This window comes from Phoca vitulina, unplaced genomic scaffold (assembly GCF_004348235.1).
Source record: "Phoca vitulina isolate PV1807 unplaced genomic scaffold, GSC_HSeal_1.0 scaffold72, whole genome shotgun sequence".
NCBI lineage: Eukaryota > Metazoa > Chordata > Mammalia > Carnivora > Phocidae > Phoca > Phoca vitulina.
The window spans coordinates 6,326,716-6,345,339 of NW_022589775.1; the positions used below are offsets into that span (position 1 = coordinate 6,326,716).

The 18,624-nt window shown below is 43.7% G+C and overlaps 1 protein-coding gene across 12 annotated transcripts in view; it reads right to left on the reverse strand.

The window, feature by feature from the left end:
* The window catches only part of TIAM1 (TIAM Rac1 associated GEF 1), a 372,168-nt gene that overhangs the window by 22,013 nt on the left and 331,531 nt on the right, over positions 1-18,624 (reverse strand). For 11 of the 12 annotated variants that reach the window (XM_032393263.1, XM_032393261.1, XM_032393257.1 and 8 more), the window contains 4 exons: positions 9,681-9,860; positions 8,680-8,748; positions 8,250-8,375; positions 3,118-3,226 (listed from right to left, as the gene is read on the reverse strand). In XM_032393263.1, coding sequence (XP_032249154.1) covers positions 3,118-3,226; positions 8,250-8,375; positions 8,680-8,748; positions 9,681-9,860 — 484 coding nt within the window. Of the gene's footprint in view, positions 1-3,117; positions 3,227-8,249; positions 8,376-8,679; positions 8,749-9,680; positions 9,861-15,024; positions 16,903-18,624 lie in introns of those variants that run through there. The other variant, XM_032393267.1, reaches the window with a different exon arrangement.

Below are 18,624 nucleotides of genomic sequence, written 5' to 3' on the forward strand. Positions count from 1 at the left end.
AAACCAACCAATCTGGAGCCCCCTACAGCCGTAGCTACCCCTTCTAGAGGGCTCTCTCACTCTGGGCCACTGTTCCCCTGCCCTACTCGCCTCAGGGCCAGGTACCAGACAACCTGGGCCAGCCGTGATATCCCAGAGTCCATTGAAACGACCCAATCCTAAAAGTCTGCTTACCCTGCCTTGCTCCTGCCTCCTGGCAGCAACCACAATAAAGTTGCCCCCATCTCCCCCTGGCTCCTTCTGCTTCCTGACTGGCCCTGGCACTTCCCCGTGGGGCCCCGTGAGGCACCACGTCATGCCCCTTCCTCTTGGGAGCTGCGAGGAACAAACTGTCTTTTCAATGGCAATTGTCTTCTGATCTGTTGGCGTTGCCATATCTCAATCATCGGAAAGCCTGCATTTTAAAACACTCTTTACCCTGGCTTTCTCTGCCTTTCAAGCCTTTCATTGCTGGTGGGGCCTTTTTTTTTGAGAAAAGACAGGAGGGGGGGCAGAAAGCACAAACCAGAAGCAGCACTGTTCTGCAGCTCTGAGAAGTGGGGCAGGGCTGCATCTCCCCCAGCGAATGCCTTTTCAGATCTATTCTATGTTAATTCAGTACTACCAGCCATTAGCATCTGTAGGGCAGGCCCTCCTGCCCGGGACTGCAGAGTTCTTGCTCAGAGAAACGTACATCTGACCTCATATAACTCAGGGAGCTCCCTCCTCACCAGCCTGGTTTTTATCTGTGTCTCAGCTGGGCTGAAAAGCAACCCTGGGGAGTTGTGGGTCCCCAGACAAGCAGAGAGGTACCCACCAGTGGGTAATTAGGAAGACAAGGCTAATTAATGCCTTCCAGGTGCAAAGAAATGGTGGAGAAGAGAGTGAGCGCAAAAAATGGGGTGGGGGGGGGGAAGGACATTATATCAAAGTGAGTGAACGGTGGGCCTACGTGTTTTAAAAAGCTTCTGATAAAAACGTATTATTTCCTTATCCGGGGAAAGACCAGAAGATGTGGTAAAAGGACATCATGAATTGTAAAATGACTATTCTATCTTTAAAACAGCAATCATGTGAAGGTGGCTTCATAAAGACCACAATCGTTTCATCCCCGTTAAGCCCCATTCAGAGGAATCAGACTCCAGGGGTTCAGCCACCATTTCTCTTCCTTTCAAAGAAGAAATCTGTAAAGAGAAAGGACACTGGAAATGAATGGCCTATGCATCAGGGAAGCGAGGCCGATGCACGGGGACACCGTGGCTTCCGTAGGACATCCCAAGTACACATCCACATCTACCAGGGGCATAGAAATCCACCCACAATCCGCAAGCCCCACAATACGGCCATGGGCATTTAATCCATCAGCTATATTTCACGTCAGAACTAAAGAGGGCATGGTTCTCGGCTCCTTGTGAGCTAAAGGAGTGTCCCTCCCATCCAGCCTCACCGTGAGCCTGTTAAGAGTCAGAGACGGGTACTTTCTGTTCTCTAAGAGTTCTCTTCACCCTCTTGGCACATCTGGCCATTAGAAAAATGTAGGTCATGCCTCATGTTTTCAGGGATCGTTTGGAAAGACACGATAATAATTTTCAGGTGCAAAAAAACAATGTTATTGAACTATGGAAAACCTACAGGGGCAGACTTTAATCTAATTGAGTGATTAAAAATACCACAACTCTAAGGACTGGAACGTGTATATAATTTTACAGTAGAGCAAAGTGCTCTGAAGTTGTTACATTAACGATCTCATAACAACTGGCATTCAGTTAAAGTTAAAAAAGATATGCGTATGCAGAGCGATAGGACCAATACAGCACATGAGAAGACGCCGTCCAGGCCAGGCAACGAGACAAGGAGATTCCCAGGTGCCCTTTAAATTTCTGGGCTGAAGTAGATTCTGTTGCATGAACTATCTCTGCCATTAAGTATGTCATTATCTGGGGCAGGCTCTTCCGTTACCCAGAGACCTGCATTGTACTAATATTTCCTTAACAGGTCTTAAATTAAGTCAAGCTCATTCTCTCTGGCAGGAAAGCATAACATGTACAAATTATTTACGTATCCAGATCCTGGATCAGCAGCTGTGCACATGGCACATGACAGCCACGGGGAAGTGGTAAGACTGAGCAGCCTGCTTTCCAGAGATTCTCTGTAATCGAACTCTGTACTGGTTATACTGTTCCCCAGGAAAATTGTTGCTGTTGTTTTTTTAAATCCTTTTACCTATCACCAGCATCACATGCCGAACCAGGGAAGGGAAACAGCTTTCTGGAGACTCTCAGAATGATCCATCAGCTGCCCAGAACACTGAGGGAAAGGAGCCTGCCAATTTAAAACTCCACTCTGTTCCATGCAAAATATAACCGCGAGTCGAGGGATTCTCGTGAACAATGGAAACAACTTTTGTAGTGCTGGGGGTGGTTATCATCACACGCCCACGAACAAAAATAGGTGAGGGGGAGATGGAATGCCACCAAAAGGTATATGAAGTGTGCGAGGTTATAAGGAAACGAGTGAAAATTAGGAATAAAGCAGGGAATTTCTAAAGCCCCCCCCCCTTTCTGCATAATTACAAAATGACCCCTTAATTCTGGCCCCAAATAGCTGAGTCAAAACTTGCATTATAAGAAAACTAACAAGGGGCATCTGGGTGGCTCAGTCGGTTAAGCGTCTGCCTTGGGCTCAGGTCATGATCCCAGGGTCCTGGGATGGAGCCCCGCATCGGGCTCCCTGCTCAGCAGGGAGTCTGCTTCTCCCTCTGCCTCTGCCCCTCCCCCTGTTTGTGCTCTGTCACTAAAATAAATAAAATCTTTAAAAATAAATATATAAATAAATAAGAAAACTGACAAGACGGTTAATTCAAGATCTCAGGCTGCCTGGCTGGCCCAGTCAGTACAGCGTGTGCCTCTTGATCTCGGGGATTATGAGTTTGAGCCCCACGTTGGGCAGTTTAATTAAAAAAAAAAAAAAAAAAAAGACAGGCACGCATTTCACTTCTCAGTACCCTTATTTAAGAAACATCTATCTGGCACATCAGTGACTCTTGGATTTCTGTCCAAACGCCCCAACCGCCGCCAGCCATACCCATGTGAACCTACAACAGATGTGCCCGCCTGCCACCAGCCGTCACCCGCCTACCTTTCACCAGGACCTTGGGAACCTTCGTGTGGCTGGCGCAGAAGGCACTGTAGAGCTTGAAGCGGTCAGCATAATACAGAAAGGATCCCCCCAGAGAGAACAGCACTTTCTGGATTTAACGAGAAAAACCTCAGTTAGTTCACGTTCATCCTCATCTGGAAAGATCAGCAGGACCCAGAGGGAGCTCACAACTGCATGACCCTCCCCACAAATCAGCACCAGTCTCACCTGTCACAGCCCTCGCTCTGCTCGCCGATGGCCTGAAACTGCCTGTTGGAAAGGGTACGGGCTTATGTGTTCGCGTGCTCAGTGCCTGAGCTGTCCCTCTCGCTAATTACACCGGCGATGTCCCTGCTTTTCCAGCCTTGGGTCTTTACATGCCCCAGCTGGGATGTGTGAATGTTAATGAGAAAATACCGATGGCATTTTGGAAAAGGCAGACCGCTCCTGCAATCTCTCATTAGCTCCTGTTGGGAGGTCGAAGTGACACACCAAATACAGGCAGGAAATGCATACACCCCAAAAATAGAAGACACACGTCCCTGGTCACTAACTCCGTCCTCTGCAACACGGCTCCCTCTCCTAGCACGGAGCAGGTGAAGATGCAAGAAACACGCCGGACTCTGGGGATGAGTTCGGTATCCTATCCCAGCCCACACCCTCCGCCTCAAAAGGATCAAAATTGGGGGAAGGCCTTCCCTGTTAGAATTTAATATGCCTTGGGGATGCCTGGGTGGCTCAGTCAGTTGAGCAGCTGACTCTTGATTTCAGCTCAGGTCATGATCTCAGGGTCCTGGGATGCAGTCCCGCGTCACGCATCCTGCTCAGTACAAAGTCTGCTTGAGATTCTCTCTCTCCCTCTCCCTCTGTCCCTGTTTGCCCTTGCTCTCTTTCTCTTTCTCTCTCAAATAAAAAAAATAAATCTTAAAAAACAACAGAATTTTAAAAAATTTAAAAAATTAAAAAACCCATAGCTAAGGATACTCTGTATCCTAAACATTTTACATACATATATGTATATATACCCAAATATATATACAAGCCTAAGAAAAATATCTTCTATATGTTCCACACTGATGTAGTCTTGTTCAGAGAGAGAGAGAGAGAGAGAGAGAGAAGGAGCATGCGACTGCTTAATTCAAGGTTAGAATCAAAAGTGAGGTTCCAAGAAAAAAAAAAGTTTTGGATTTCAATGTGTAATTTATCCAACAAACAATGCACAGAATTCTGATAGACTGTCTACTAACAACAAAAAGTTTATTTGGAACCGCCCAGAATGGGTAACTAGAGACCTACATTAGTTTCTTACACGTTCTACTTCTCCTCTTCTCCCTTTCAAGCCCCACCTCCTCCCAACCTCACCACCCCGGCTGAGAGGGTCCCAGCAGGCACAGTCTGACTCTGCAAGTGCAGTTATCCTTCGAGACATACTCAATAATTAGACAAGAAAAGATGAGGAAGAAAAAGTTCTAACTGTAACCCCTCACATTAACCATATTAGGTCATTCGTTTAACTTACCACACAGGCAGCCACAGATAAAACATTAAGGTATTCATTTATTCTTCTGGCCTTAACAAATGATCTCAGGGCACAAGGTGTGCACAGGTATGAGGGCTTTATACACAAAGACTGCATTTCCCCAAAGCTGCCCTTCCAGAGAAGGTCACAGAGCCTCCCACTGACGGACATTGCAAATTTCCAAGAGGATATTTTATCAAAGCTTGTTTGACCTCAGAACTAAATTTTTTCTAATACTGCCTTAGGACTAGTGTTCTAGGCAATGCAGTTTGAATATTTTTTTTTAATATTTTTATTTATTTGTCAGAGAGAGGGAGAGAGAGAAAGAGGCAGACAGAGAGAGAAGCAGGCTCCCCACTGAGCAAGGAGCCCGACACGGGTCTTGATCCCAGGACCCTGAGATCATGACCTGAGTTGAAGGCAAACGCTTAACTGACTGAGCCACCCAGCCATCCCACAGTTTGAATATTTTAACAAGTTTTTCATATTTTTGGCCAAATATACAATCAGAATTTAAACCAAGTAGCAATGGTGCAACTGACAGCAACAGTTTTGGGAGAAAACACAGACAATCCAGAAGCCAACTCAGAGGTGCTAGAAACAAGCCCCTGGGCCATGAATATTCAGTATGCATAGGTTGTCTTGCTCTACTGACAGAATGGAGATGGTCAAGTGTGGCCATAAACCAGGACAGTGAAGGTCAGGGAAGAGAGTCCCACTTGAATGGAATTTAGAACTGTGACCATTTAGCAATAGCTCGCTGAAAGAATCCACGCACCAATCCCTCCTAGAACAACCCTGCTCATAATGCAGCCATGTCCACATCAAGTTCTGTCCACCTACCTCTCCTCAAGCGATTAACCAGACCTAAACCCACACAACTGGCCCCACAGCAAGAGACCAAGGGAATATAATCAATGTTAGATGTCTTACAGTAAAACCAAGTGTTGTGGGGCACCTGGGTGGCTCAGTCAGTTAAGCGTCTGCCTTCGGCTCGGGTCATGATCTCAGGGTCCTGGGATGGAGCCCCATCGGGGGAGAGTCTGCTTCTTCCCCTCCCTTTCCCCTGCTCGGTGGAGAGTATGCTTCTTCCCCTCCCTTTCCCCTCCCCCTGCTTGTGTTCTCTCTCTCTCTCTCTCAAATAAAATCTTAAAAAACAAACAAAAAAACAAGTGTTTTAAGGAATGTCTGTGTCCATTTTAACTATGATCCTCATTAAGCAATTTTCTGAGTAACTAACAAATTACTGGCCCTTGTCATGAGTTCTAACTGTCCTAATGAATGTACTAATTTAGAAAATACATGTTATCATTACAAACACAAACAAACAAACAAAACTGTATTTCAAATGGACCGCATGACCACCTTGAAGATAAGGAGGGGAGAAAATTAACTCATCTAAGCAGCATTTGAACCCACAAAAAATGAACTGTATGCAGTAATTAGGGTTAAAGGGGTATTATGCCTGCAACTAAACTCTTCAACGGTTCGAGGAAAAAAATTATATTACACACACACACACACACACACACATCGGAGACAGGAAGATAAAGAATAAAGGAAACGTGGTCAAATGTTCACGTTTGGGAAATCTGGGTGAAGGATATCCAGAAATTCTTCAGGCTATTCTTGCAACCTTTCCATAAGTCTCAAATTATCTCCAAATAAAAATATATAAGTATATATAAATATATATTCTTATGCTAAGTGTATGAACGTGGGTGTGTATACTGAATAACTTCTGTTGCAGAGAAGCAGTGACATACAAAAACATATATAGAAAGAGCAGCCTTCACCCCAGTCCCTAAACGTGTATGCTAACAGCACTCAGCCAGATTTCTGTAAGCTCTAGAAGAGGTCGAAGTATATGGGGGCCCCGCATATATAGACAATTGAACCTGAGTCCAACATCATTGCGAAATTAATACAGTGGAGGAGGATAGAAGGATAGTCATTTCAGCAAATAGCACCAGAAAAATCAGACATTCGTATGGAAAAAAGATGACTTTGATTCCGACTTCACACCCTAACGAATGTAATGCACAACAGATCAGAGACCAAAATGCACATGCCCAACCTACAAAGCTTCTGGGAGAAAAAAGGAGAAAATCATTAGGACCCAAGTTTAGGCAAAAATTTCACAGACGTGACACAAAAAAGCATGACCCAAAAAAGAAAAGACTTGAAAAACTGGACTTCATCAAAATTTAAAATTTCCGCTCTCTGAGAGACACTGTACGACAAGAAGATACTTACAAATCCTGGTTCTGGTAAAGGACTTATAGTTAGAATATACAAAGAACTCTCAAGTCTCATAGTAAGAAAACAACCAACCAAACTGAGGGTTCTAGAGGGGAGGGGGGGTGGGAAGATGGGTTAGCCTGGTGATGGGTATTGAGGAGGGTACGTTCTGCATGGAGCACTGGGTGTTATACGCAAACAATGAATCATGGAACACTATATCAAAAACTAATGATGTAATGTATGGTGATTAACATAACATAATTAAAAAAAAAAGAAAACCACCAACCAATACAATCAATGGGCAAATGATCTGAACAGATGTTTCACCAAAGAGGATATATTAAAGGCAAATTAGCACATTAGAAGATGCTCGTTGTCGTGTCATAAGGGAAATTGAAATGAAAGCTACAATGAGGTGCCACAGTACGGTGGGATACCACAGAGCCATAGACTGATATCTGCAGCCACGTGCATGGAACGTGACATGATTATTCCAAGTAAAGGATGCCACATTAAAAAAAAAAAAAGAGTACATGCTGTATAAAATTCCAGATTGCAAACGAATCTAACTAATCTATGGTAACAAAGAGCAGGGAAAAACCTTCAAGGGCTGCTGCTGATGCTCATTATCCTGACTGTGGTGATGGTTTCGCAGGTGTATACATATAGCAAGATTCATCACACTATACAATGTGAATAGATGCAGGGTATTGTATGTCAATTACACCTGAATTAATCTGTTGGTATTTTTTTTAACTTTACGAGAAGCCGACACCACCGTGTGTGCATCGAGGAGCTCTGTCGGCTGGAGTGCAGCACAGGAAGTATCTGTAATGGAGAAGAGCCAGCCAAGGAGGGGGAAATAAGCTGTAAGCATCCTCACTGAGGTACTAGTCATAAATCCTCATTAAGGCTATAAGGACACTGTGTGCTGGAAGACTGTCTTCCTCCTGGATCATGATAAGCATTTCCATTAAGCAAAGTTTTCCAGAACATGATAAATTAACTTGTTTACTGGGAAGCCAAGGGTGCTAGTCTCATTTGCTAATATCAAGTATTAAAAGGCCCCACGTCAACAGAACGAAAGGTCAAGGCTGGTCTATCCTCCAGAGTGGAAGCCCGCAGGGGCACCAGTTTCATACAAGTTGATGACACTGGCGTCACCTTAGCCAGACAAGGTTCCCCCTCTCAGAATCCCCTTAGGGACTGACCCCACTGGAGGTCCAACGAAGACTCAACACCACGAGCACAAGAATGTACCAAAGAGAGCCTGTGCCTCCTGCGATGTGTTCTCAAGAGGTTCCACTTAACCTACGGAATAACCCACCCATGACAGGGGGAGGCAGCCTGACATCATTGGTGGACTTACCTTGAATTGATCGACTTTCTCAAGCTTTTCCAAATCGGGTACCAGTCTCACTCCATCTTCTAGAGTTTTCAGAAATTCTACTTGAAACTCTACCATTTCGGTTAGATTTCCAAAGAGCACATCGAGCTGGAAAATGAAAAAGAATTTAAGCCACCCATATTTCATTGGTGTTCAGAAACTTTATCTGCTTCTGATTTCAGAGTTTTTCTATCAATACTTATCAATTAAGATCATGAGCCCACCATGAGGTGGGGGGGTTGGGGCAGGGAGTGGGGCCGCTCCTCACTCTCTGGGTGCAAGCCAAGAGCGTTAACTCGCAATCATTTAACTCGTTCCAAGTGTTTTCGGTACTACATGTGTGCCTCGCTCCTTCCTCTTCAAGTCAAGCTGCAGGAAAACCCTCACAAAGTTAAGACAATGTCCACCATACCTCATCTTGGGTGAGGAAAGTTTCTTTTTGAAGAGGTTTTAGGTATCTCTCCATGAGACAGTTTAAGTCCTAAGGGTTGAAAGGATATCTCATTAGCACATCTAAAAGCCTAGAAGGAATCTAAAGGAGAAAAAAAACAGATTATGTCGCAAATGCTAACATTACAGTCTTTAGGTCATTAAGTTCCCTTAAAGCAGGAGTGAGCCAACCTCTTCGGTAGTATTTTCGACTCTGCAGGCCATGTGGTCTCTCTCACAACTACGTAACTCTGCTGCTGTAACAGGAAAGCTGCTTCCTGTTACGGCAGCACAGACAACATGTAAATGAATGTGTGTGGCTGTGTTCCAATAAAACTTTATTTGTCAAAACAGGCAGAGGGCTGGATTTGGCCTAAGGGCCATGATTTGCTGACCCCTGAGTTAAAGACTAAAATAGGTCATTAAAAACAGATCACACTGTTGTGATATTTAACTAATTATATAGTTACAGGAATAGATAATTACTACAGTCATAGGAGTGTATTACAATGTATGTATTGTAACGTATGTATAGTGCATACATTGTTATATGTATTACATAGACATTAAGAATTATATAGGAATAAATTATATAATTACAGAAATATAACTAAATGTCCGAACACAAGTGAGACTAAAAAGAAAACAGATACCCTTCTGCCTAGACTCAAATTAGATACCGAAAACAATACCTTTAAATCCTTCAAAAACTAAATTCAATTTTAGTATTAGCTCAACAACAGATTTAGAAAGGTCAGAAGGCTCGCTGAATATTCACCATCATCTCCTTTCTCGATCAATTACATATGTCAATAAACTGCTCTAAGAATTGAGGTGCTTCCTTAAGATGCAGGAGATCTGAACATTAAGAAAGGCCAGATTCCACAGGAGACCAAACACAGTGTAAACCCACAAAGCCCCTCCTTCAAAACGAGGAGGGAAGGCATGCCAGGCGGGAAGGGAGGGTAGACCAGCAAGACGTACTTTCACGTAGGTGCGCTCTGTCTCCAAGAGCTCGCAGATCACCTTGCGCAGCTTGTCAGCGTCCGTGAGCTGCCTCATGGTGGCCAGCTGAGGCCCAGTGGCGTCTTGCGGAGATGGGCTCGGCTCGGAGGGGTTCATCTCATGCAGACTGCGGCAAAATGCGGCCACCTGTTCCGTGCTCTTCGGAGCACAGTTTAAAAGGCAAGGCAGATGAAGTTACCTCTCACAAGAGAGACCTGTCTGATATCTGTTCCGCCTAAAGGTGTCCTTCCTGGTTAATGAACTGCCACAGGTGAATTACATTTCTCCTTCTCCCGACTGCTCTACACATAGGAGAGCTCACTGAATGCTCAAAACACCCATAACGACAATTACTAACATATTCCAAGGGCTCACCACATGCCAGGCATTGGTCTGATGTATTTAATCCTCCTACATGGTAAGTAAGGGCTGTTAGCATTCCTATGAAACAGGTGACACAAAGGAGGCCCAGAGAGATTAAGTAACTCATCTGAGATTGCACAGCTCAAAAACGGCACAGCTGGGATTTGAACCAGGCAGAGTGGATCAAAGCCTGTGTTCATAACTACTCTGCAAGAAGCTTACAAATAAGGAGACGGAGATACAGAAAAATTAAACGCATTTCACCCCAAATACAAGGCTAATTATCACAGCCCCCACTTAAGTAAACTATACTTACTTTGCAATGGCGGAAGATGATTTTATAAGCTAAGATTCTTTCTGGCGCTGTTAAAAACTGGCCCTAAGGCAACTTTCTAGATAATGATAGATACCCATATGTTTTAAGAAAGAAAAAAAAAAAGTTCGTCTCTCCGGCTTCTCCAAGCAGAAAGACACCTCTCCTCTCTTTCAAAATAAAGGCTGTTGGGCCCTAAACAAGGCTTCAGTGGGGGAGCTCAGCCTCCACCTAATCTCTGTCCAGGATGATTCAGGTAGAAGTTTAGGGTTCTAGGATTCTAAAATTGCAACATTTCCAGTTATGCAAAAGAGTTCTCCAAAGAATGGGTGGCAGGCGGGCTGCTGAAAACCCCATGGAATTAGTACTTGAGCTTGAGTACTTGAGCTGCATATAGCAATCACCTGACGAGCATGCCCAGCACACCCTCCAGATCAATTCAATCAGGACCTCCAGGATGGGATGAGCCAGCGTATTATTTAAAGCTCTTGCTGGAATGCCTCCAGAGGCTATTTTGTAGCACAAAATCTAGTTTATTAATATTTGCCCAAATGTAGCACTCTACGAATGTTCGCTGGACAGCTCCTTGAAGGTAAGCTGCCTGCCCATCCTCCTCTCCCTGGCTTCCACCTCTAATTCATCCCTAGGCACAGAGTATTCCCAGCAAACACGGGTGCAAATAAAGAATTATTTCTATCACCCACCTACCCAGGAAGAACATGAGAAGAACATCCTCCCCAAAACAGCAGTTGCTGCCCAGAGCTGAAACTCAAGGCTGGCATTTGGTGCTGGGCAGAGGAGCTAAAACCAAGGGTATTCCATGGGGACAATCCCTTAAACATAGAGGAAAAAGGCAGCCAACATTAACATGCCTTCCCCTCACTGGCATTATCCCAAAGGGAAGGGAGCCTGGAACAAAGGCAGTACAAGGACATGGGAAATCAGAACCTAACAAGGATGCATTCACAACAATGCCATGACAGCAAGGAGGAGAGCCAGGACCCAAATCCACATAATGATTATTTCTTTGGGTTTTGTTTTTTTTTTAAGATTTATTTATTTTGGGGGGAGGGGCAGAGAGAGGGAGAGAGAATCTCAAGCAGCGTGGAGTCTGATAGGGGGCTCATTCCCAGGACCCTGAGATCATGACTGGAGCCAAAACCAACAGTAGGACACTCAACCAACTGCGCCACCCAGGCACCCCTATTTCAATTCTCTTACAATGACCACAGCTTATGTGGTGCTAGCACTAACCCTGGTCTTATGTTCCAGAAGGTATTAGTCACCTCCAGGGGCACTGTTCACCGTTGTCCATGGATTCAGTGTTCCAGACGTTGTATATCCCCACAAAGAATTCTCCCTTCAGTGGCTAACAAAAACGCTCACCAAAATGGGCGGAACTGTATGATATGTGAATTGTATCTCAATAAGGCTGTTAAGAAAGAATTCCATCAAAGCTTGTTTCTGTAGGAATCAACTAAACAGTTTTATTTCGTTATGTTCGTATTTTACTAGTTTGTCATTCTTACACATCCAGTTAAATATGGCTTTGTCTTACAAATTCCACAGGAACAAAAGACCCGTGACCCGTCATAACAAAAATGCTCACACATCTTTTAAATGATCCAGTGATACCTATAATAGGTCACTGCATTATAACATAGACACGATGGGGGGGGGTCACCCTCACCAGAACTAAAATCCTGTGGACAGCCAATGAGAACGACTGACAACTAACGGCCCTGCCCCCCAGCTTTGTCCGACTGTCCTTTATTGCTTCGATTCGGCATCCTGCAAAGGAACCCAACACAACAAACGTCTAACAGGCACCTTCCCTTACACAATGCTCTTCTCATTGGCCCAACAGGAACCACAGCTGTCTGTCATGAATCTGCACATTAACCTCAAAGCGACTCCTCATGATAAGTAAATCTATCGCTTCATTCCTATCAGTGACGCAATACGCCTTTCTACGATTTTATCATTTCGACAAGTTGCCATGGGAAATCCAGTGTCCTCGTGGAGTACACAGGGGTGCCCCATACTTCCAGGATGGGCCAAAGTTACAACCTGGGGACTCAGGCACATAGCAAAGGCAGGAAATTCCACAAGATGCTTCTCTTTGTGCTAATACTCATCAGACTCACCTGTTGCCATTCCCACCTATATCTGTGTATAATAGTGGAAGGTATGGGATGGACTTTCTAGGTTTTCATTCCCTCTGTTTCACCATCAGGGCTCTGAGGTTTCCATTTTTAAGAGTGTGAGTTTCTGACTTTGTATGAAGTTCACCACTTCTAAGGTCTGGCATCCTTATGTTAAGCAGGCCCAAGGGCAGAGCTAAAGGTTAGTGGGATGTGGGCTAGGGCTTTAGTGCTCAAAACATATGCCACAGACCTAAAGCCATGTCCTACCCAACCTCATTCCCAAACACCCAGCCTGCTCATCTTTCTCCACCTCTGAGCCAAGTTCTGGAGTGTAGGGAAAAAGCATCCTATAATTGAGCATCCCAGGTACACCCCCAAATTCCCTGAAATCCTCTTCTGAGAGTTCAAAGCCTTAGGCATCCCTTCCTTATTAGACACAATCCTAAACTTAGGATAAATTTAGCCAGGTGCTCTCTTACATGGAGGCGGGGCAAAGCAGTCTCAACACGGGCAACCCTGTTCTCTGATTCAAGGTATAAACGCTCCAAGGAGCATGCACAGAATCTCAGCAGGGATGTAATCTCTTCACTTTCAATTACATGTTATTTAAATAAAGAATAAAAAGACAGAATTCCAAGTTACAATGCATACTGTCACAGCATGTTTTGCAAGGCTCTTAATGAAATTTTTACTTGGAAACCATTAAAATGATGTCATCAAGTTTGAGAATTCTGCTTTACTAAAATATTACCCCAAAAACATCCTTGGAAGGAAGTATGAAATGCAGGTCTTTTCCAGAATAACTCTAATGCAGAGATTTTATATGTTGTGGCCCAACTTGTAAGTCCCCCTGGCCCTATACTGTGGCCAGACTTTTTTGCATCAAGAGCCATGGAGACCTTCTCTGGGTAGCTTAGCCACAATGTAGGGTGTACGAGGGGCGCAGGGCTCTCCCTGCTCGGTTACTGAGCATTCTGTGCTGTCCTCTTTATTCTACACCAAGCTCTGCAGCCAGAGATGCCTAGAAAGGTAGCTGCCGTGGGAGGTTCTCCACACACTCCTCAAAGCCAAGTTTCCTGGAACTGGGACAGACCGCGAAATACTGTTCAGAAGGAGATGGTCGAGGCTTCTGTAATGGGAGAAGTGCAAACCTCTCCCCCCTGGAGGACTGCGGTCAGTCACCCTGGAAACAGAAAAGCACTTTTGGGCCCTTCAGGCTGCCAGTTTAAAACTGTTCAAGGTAGCGGAGGCCTTCCCCTGTCAGGCCTAAGAATGATCCAACCAACATGCAGAGAAGAGCACACAATTGCAGGGGGAAATGGGCCACTTTACTGAGGCCAGCATGAAGCTCAATGTTTATAATATCGCTTTCTTCCTGTGGAAGATGAAAAGAAAGTACAAAAAGAGGGGGGGGAGGCTTTTAAGTACATACTATTGACTCAAGCTACCCAGCTGTTTAAAGTCTTCCTGTTATGCAACCACTAAAGGCAATTTCTATCTCTAGATGAGTTCAGGTTCTAAAACTGTCCTTTAAGTCTGACCGATTTAACACATCCCACAGATTTAAAAGGGGCCAGAGTGGCCTCAATTCTTAAAACCTTTACTTAAGCTTTTTTGGAGACAAACACCAAAGTCATATTCTCTATAATTTCAGAGACCACTATCTACAGTGGGAGTCCCTACGGTTTTCCATCACCTTCTTGGTCTCATTTTGAACAGACACTGAAGAAGAAACAGCCAAGAAGGACGAAGGCTTAGCTGGGTCCATCAGGTGTACTCACTGCCAAATTTCAAATTTCCTTAAATGACACAAAATCGAATGGTGGACAGACTCCAATATTTATATTGAACTACTAAAAAGTTTAATTGGATTTGGTTAAATTGTCCCTTGTCATTAACCTACTAGATTTTCTTACCAGGGACTCAACATTTACTAGAGGGACTGCCATGTACAATCTAAGTCAGTGGACATTAAAGCATTAACGCAATCCCTGAGCCAACACTTCTATCACCATCTCCTTCTCAAGTAGGCAGAAATAAAGTCAAAAACACTTAAAACTTTGTAGGAGGCCAAGGTGAACTCCCTTCTCCCAGAAATGCTTGATGAGCACTCAGACGACCCAGTCTGAGGCGGGGATCGGGGAGATTTGCCATACACATCATACAAACACACTCAAAATCTCAACAACCAAAAGAAAGGAGAAGAATTCAAATGACACTGTTTCAAAAATACAGAATATATCTTTATGCCATTTAAGAATGAACAAATAGACAAATGTGAAGATTCTAGGCAAATTCGATTTCACACCAACTACCGATGCCCACCCCTCCCCCATGCTAAACTATATATTCTTTATCAACAAGGGGATCCGGAAGGTAAAAGGATGCAGTCGTGGGGAAACGGGACAAGAATAATCACCATCATTTGGACTGGAAAGCAATTCAGCTGGGAAGTCGTCACATAAACAAGGTTAGCAAGAGAGAATTCAAACATGCTCACCAGATGAAGGGTCCGATATATAGAGTCACCGGACTTGTCATTGTTTTCAATCCTGGGCTTGCGCTTTATTTTCCACAGTGCAGACATCATCAGGAATGTATTCTCATGGTAATTCTACCACCTGACGTGTTCCGCACAGAAACAGAAGTTTCTTAAAATACCCCGAGAGCGCCAAATGCCTTCCAGTTCCCAAGGGAGCATCCTCTCGTATAGACAGCCCATACCGGCGCGCCCGGGAAACCTACTGCTGCATCCCAACAGACTGGACAGAAGCCCTGCAGCCCCTGCTGCCCGGCAGTGGCCTCTGGGATGGTGTCAAAGGCTAACTCGTGGACAGGAATTCATGCTTTCATTTCACCTGGCTCACCAACAAAAGTTCCAGAAAGGGAGAACCAAAAGAGACCAGACACAAAGCAGAAAAAGCCTGCCCAGGATGTGAGCATCTCTCTGCTCTGCGGACCACGATCAGCTGATTGGCGAGCGTCATGCACTGCACAGGGATATTAAACCCGGCCAGCTCAAACAACTTTGAAGACACCCCTCACTGAGTCGGGAGCAGGCACTAAGAAAAATAAAATAAAAACACGCTATGTATTTTTTTTTTTTGAACAGTTTATGTTTTCACATTTTCTGCTAATGCGTTGTTACTAAAGCAGACATTTCTGAGACAATCCCAATTTGGATTAAAAAGAGAAAAAAAGATGGCTTTCGGAATGGAAATGTTCTGAAAATTATTCTAATACATTTGCTAAGTGGAAAACAAAATCACAGCTGCCAGGGGGCCTGGAATGCAGAACAGGACAGCCGGGAGCTCATTAGCATTCATTTCCAGAGACAAGAGTTTTTTCCATTAGAAGCAGAGAAACAAGTGACCAGTGGAGGAGGCCCCTTGGAGGCTGTCACCCACCATCACAAAAGGAAGGAGGAGGCTCACAAAGAGAAAGGCCGCTAGACTGCCCCTGCAGTGTGGGAGCCCCACCCCCACCCTGTGGATGCCACTTTCCAGGGCCACCAATGCTCTTTCTGCAAGCCTGCAAATACTTACTTGCGGAACCCCAAAAGGCCGTGAGGAGCAAAAACTGTTATTTAAAAAAAAAAAAAATCGAAAAACACATGACGCTCCAACCTGTGTTCTCTTAATTCTGCCCATTATTTTGTAAAGCAATTCATTTAGGAAGAACAGCAAAAATATTAAACAAAAAAATCAAGAGCCCTCACAGATGCAACAGGAATAAAAAAGGATTGCTTGTTTCATTTCATTCCTTGATGTGTTTGCTTATTTATTTACTTTTACAGCCTGGTGCATTCAAGGTAAGGCTAAGTCATCCTTCCACAGCTAAAGGCAGCTTACGACTTAAAAATTAATGTGCGGTTTAGTCTCAAGAAAAATTACTGATCTAGGAGACGTGTCAAAAGAATATTTAATCTTGATCAAGAAACTCAAGATATGTGCTTGCTCTTACTTTAAATCATAAAAAAATACACCCAGAAAGGTTATGCATTAAGAAAATATGTAAGTGGTTCATGAGTACATATCTAATTGACTGACATAGCACACTAATTAATTAATTCCTTCTTTTTCCAAAACCTGGTATATAACACCAGACTTTAACCAATCTGGCCAGAAGGTAGTTTCAGCATGGCAGGTGACAACACAAGGCCTGGTTTTGCCATCTCAGAGCTGTGTGACCTTCACTGAGTTGCTAACCTCTCTGTTCCAATGTCATTACCTATGAAATAGAGGGAATAATAGTATTTCTCTCTCAGAGGTGTTGTGAGGATGAGATAAGTTAATATGAATGGTGCCCAATATATACAAGATACGAAATAAGTGTTAGCTCTCATTTACTATTAAGAATACACAGTGGTGGGGGGGGGGGGTGCCTGGGTGGCTCAGTCCATTAAGCACCTCCCTTTAGCTCACGTCATGATCCCACGGTCCTGAGATCCAGCCCCATGTTGGGCTCCCTGCTTCTCCTTCTGCCTCTGCCCCTCCCCAACCCCAGCTATGCACTCTCTCTCTCTCTCTCTCTCTCGAATAAATAAAATCTTAAAAAAAAAAAAAAAAAAATACACAGTAGGACCCAGACTCCAAGAACCATTTGCTCAATTTAATTTTTTTGCTTCTAAAATATCCAAAGTGAGACATTAACTCATTAAAGGCCCCAATTTAGTTAATTAACTTGGGTTACATGACAAAGCAGTTCAAATAAAGAAGATAAAATGTGAATCGAACCAAAACCAGGAAGTATTTTTGGGTACGGAATCACACAGTGCTCCCCAACCTAGTAAAAAGGAATACAAACTTAAGGTTTTAGCGCAGGTCACTGTACTAGCTTTAAAAATACTGATCATCACCCAAACTTGTCATTGACAATTTTGAAGACATTCTCTTCTACGAGAGCCCACCATGCATTTCTGCAGTGAAATCTGGGGTTGGGGTGTTCTGTTCCTGCATCTAACCCTGTCTGTGCCAGGTGAGTTTTAGACCTATCCTCTGGAGAAAGAATCATAGACAGACAGGCATCCAGGGCAGTTCAACAAAACCCTGGGGCCCCTTCCTTCCTCTCTACTGCCAGACCGAGTATTAGAGAGGACCCTGTTTAGGACCTCATGACTCACAAAATTTCAAATGAAAACAATCTCAAAATTCCACAAGGAATGAGAACATTGGCCTATTACAGTGAGGTAGAAATGATCCAAGTTAAAAAGTATTCAGAAATAAATGTTTTAGATATAGGAAAAATAGCTGTATTCTAAATCAAATTAGAAACTGAGAATTAACATTTCTAAGTTCAATAACAAAATGACTTAATAAATACTCTTCCAAATATCTTACCTCAGTTTGGAAATAATCCATTTCTCTGTCCCTCCTCCTTCCCCCAAGTGCCTAAAAGTAAAGTAAGGGCCACACACCTAAAAAGTAACTTTAAGCAAGTTTTTGTTTGTCTTTTTTGGCTTTAAATGAAATACATATATTTCCATTCATCTGTGTTTTAATTAATAGCCAACAACATAAAGCCTTTTTAATTATCAGAATTACTTTCAAATATTAAATTTTATACTGTGCTCAACTTAGGACATGGAGAAGGGTGATCTTATCTATGATGATCAAAGAAACACACATGGGGTAAAAGTGATGCTGACTACTCAAACATAGGCACACACATGCAGAGAAATGTAGTTTTTTAAAATAATGGTTCAGGGCGCCTGGGTGGCTCAGTCGTTAAGCGTCTGCCTTCGGCTCAGGTCATGATCCCAGGGTCCTGGGATCGAGTCCCACGTCGGGCTCCCTGCTCGGCAGGAAGCCTGCTTCTCCCTCTCCCACTCCCCCTGCTTGTGTTCCTGCTCTCGCTATCTCTCTCTCTGTCAAATAAATAAATAAAATCTTAAAATAAATAAATAAATAAAATAATGGTTCATATTTGAATAGCATATTTTCATGACCAACATGCTCTCCTACAGTTATATTATCATGCTCTCCTACAAATATATTATTTGACAGCCCCCCACCCGCCCCCATCATCCATCACTGAGCAAAGGCAAGAATCACCCCCACACTGCAAAAGGGAAAACAAAGGTATAATTTAAAGTTACGTG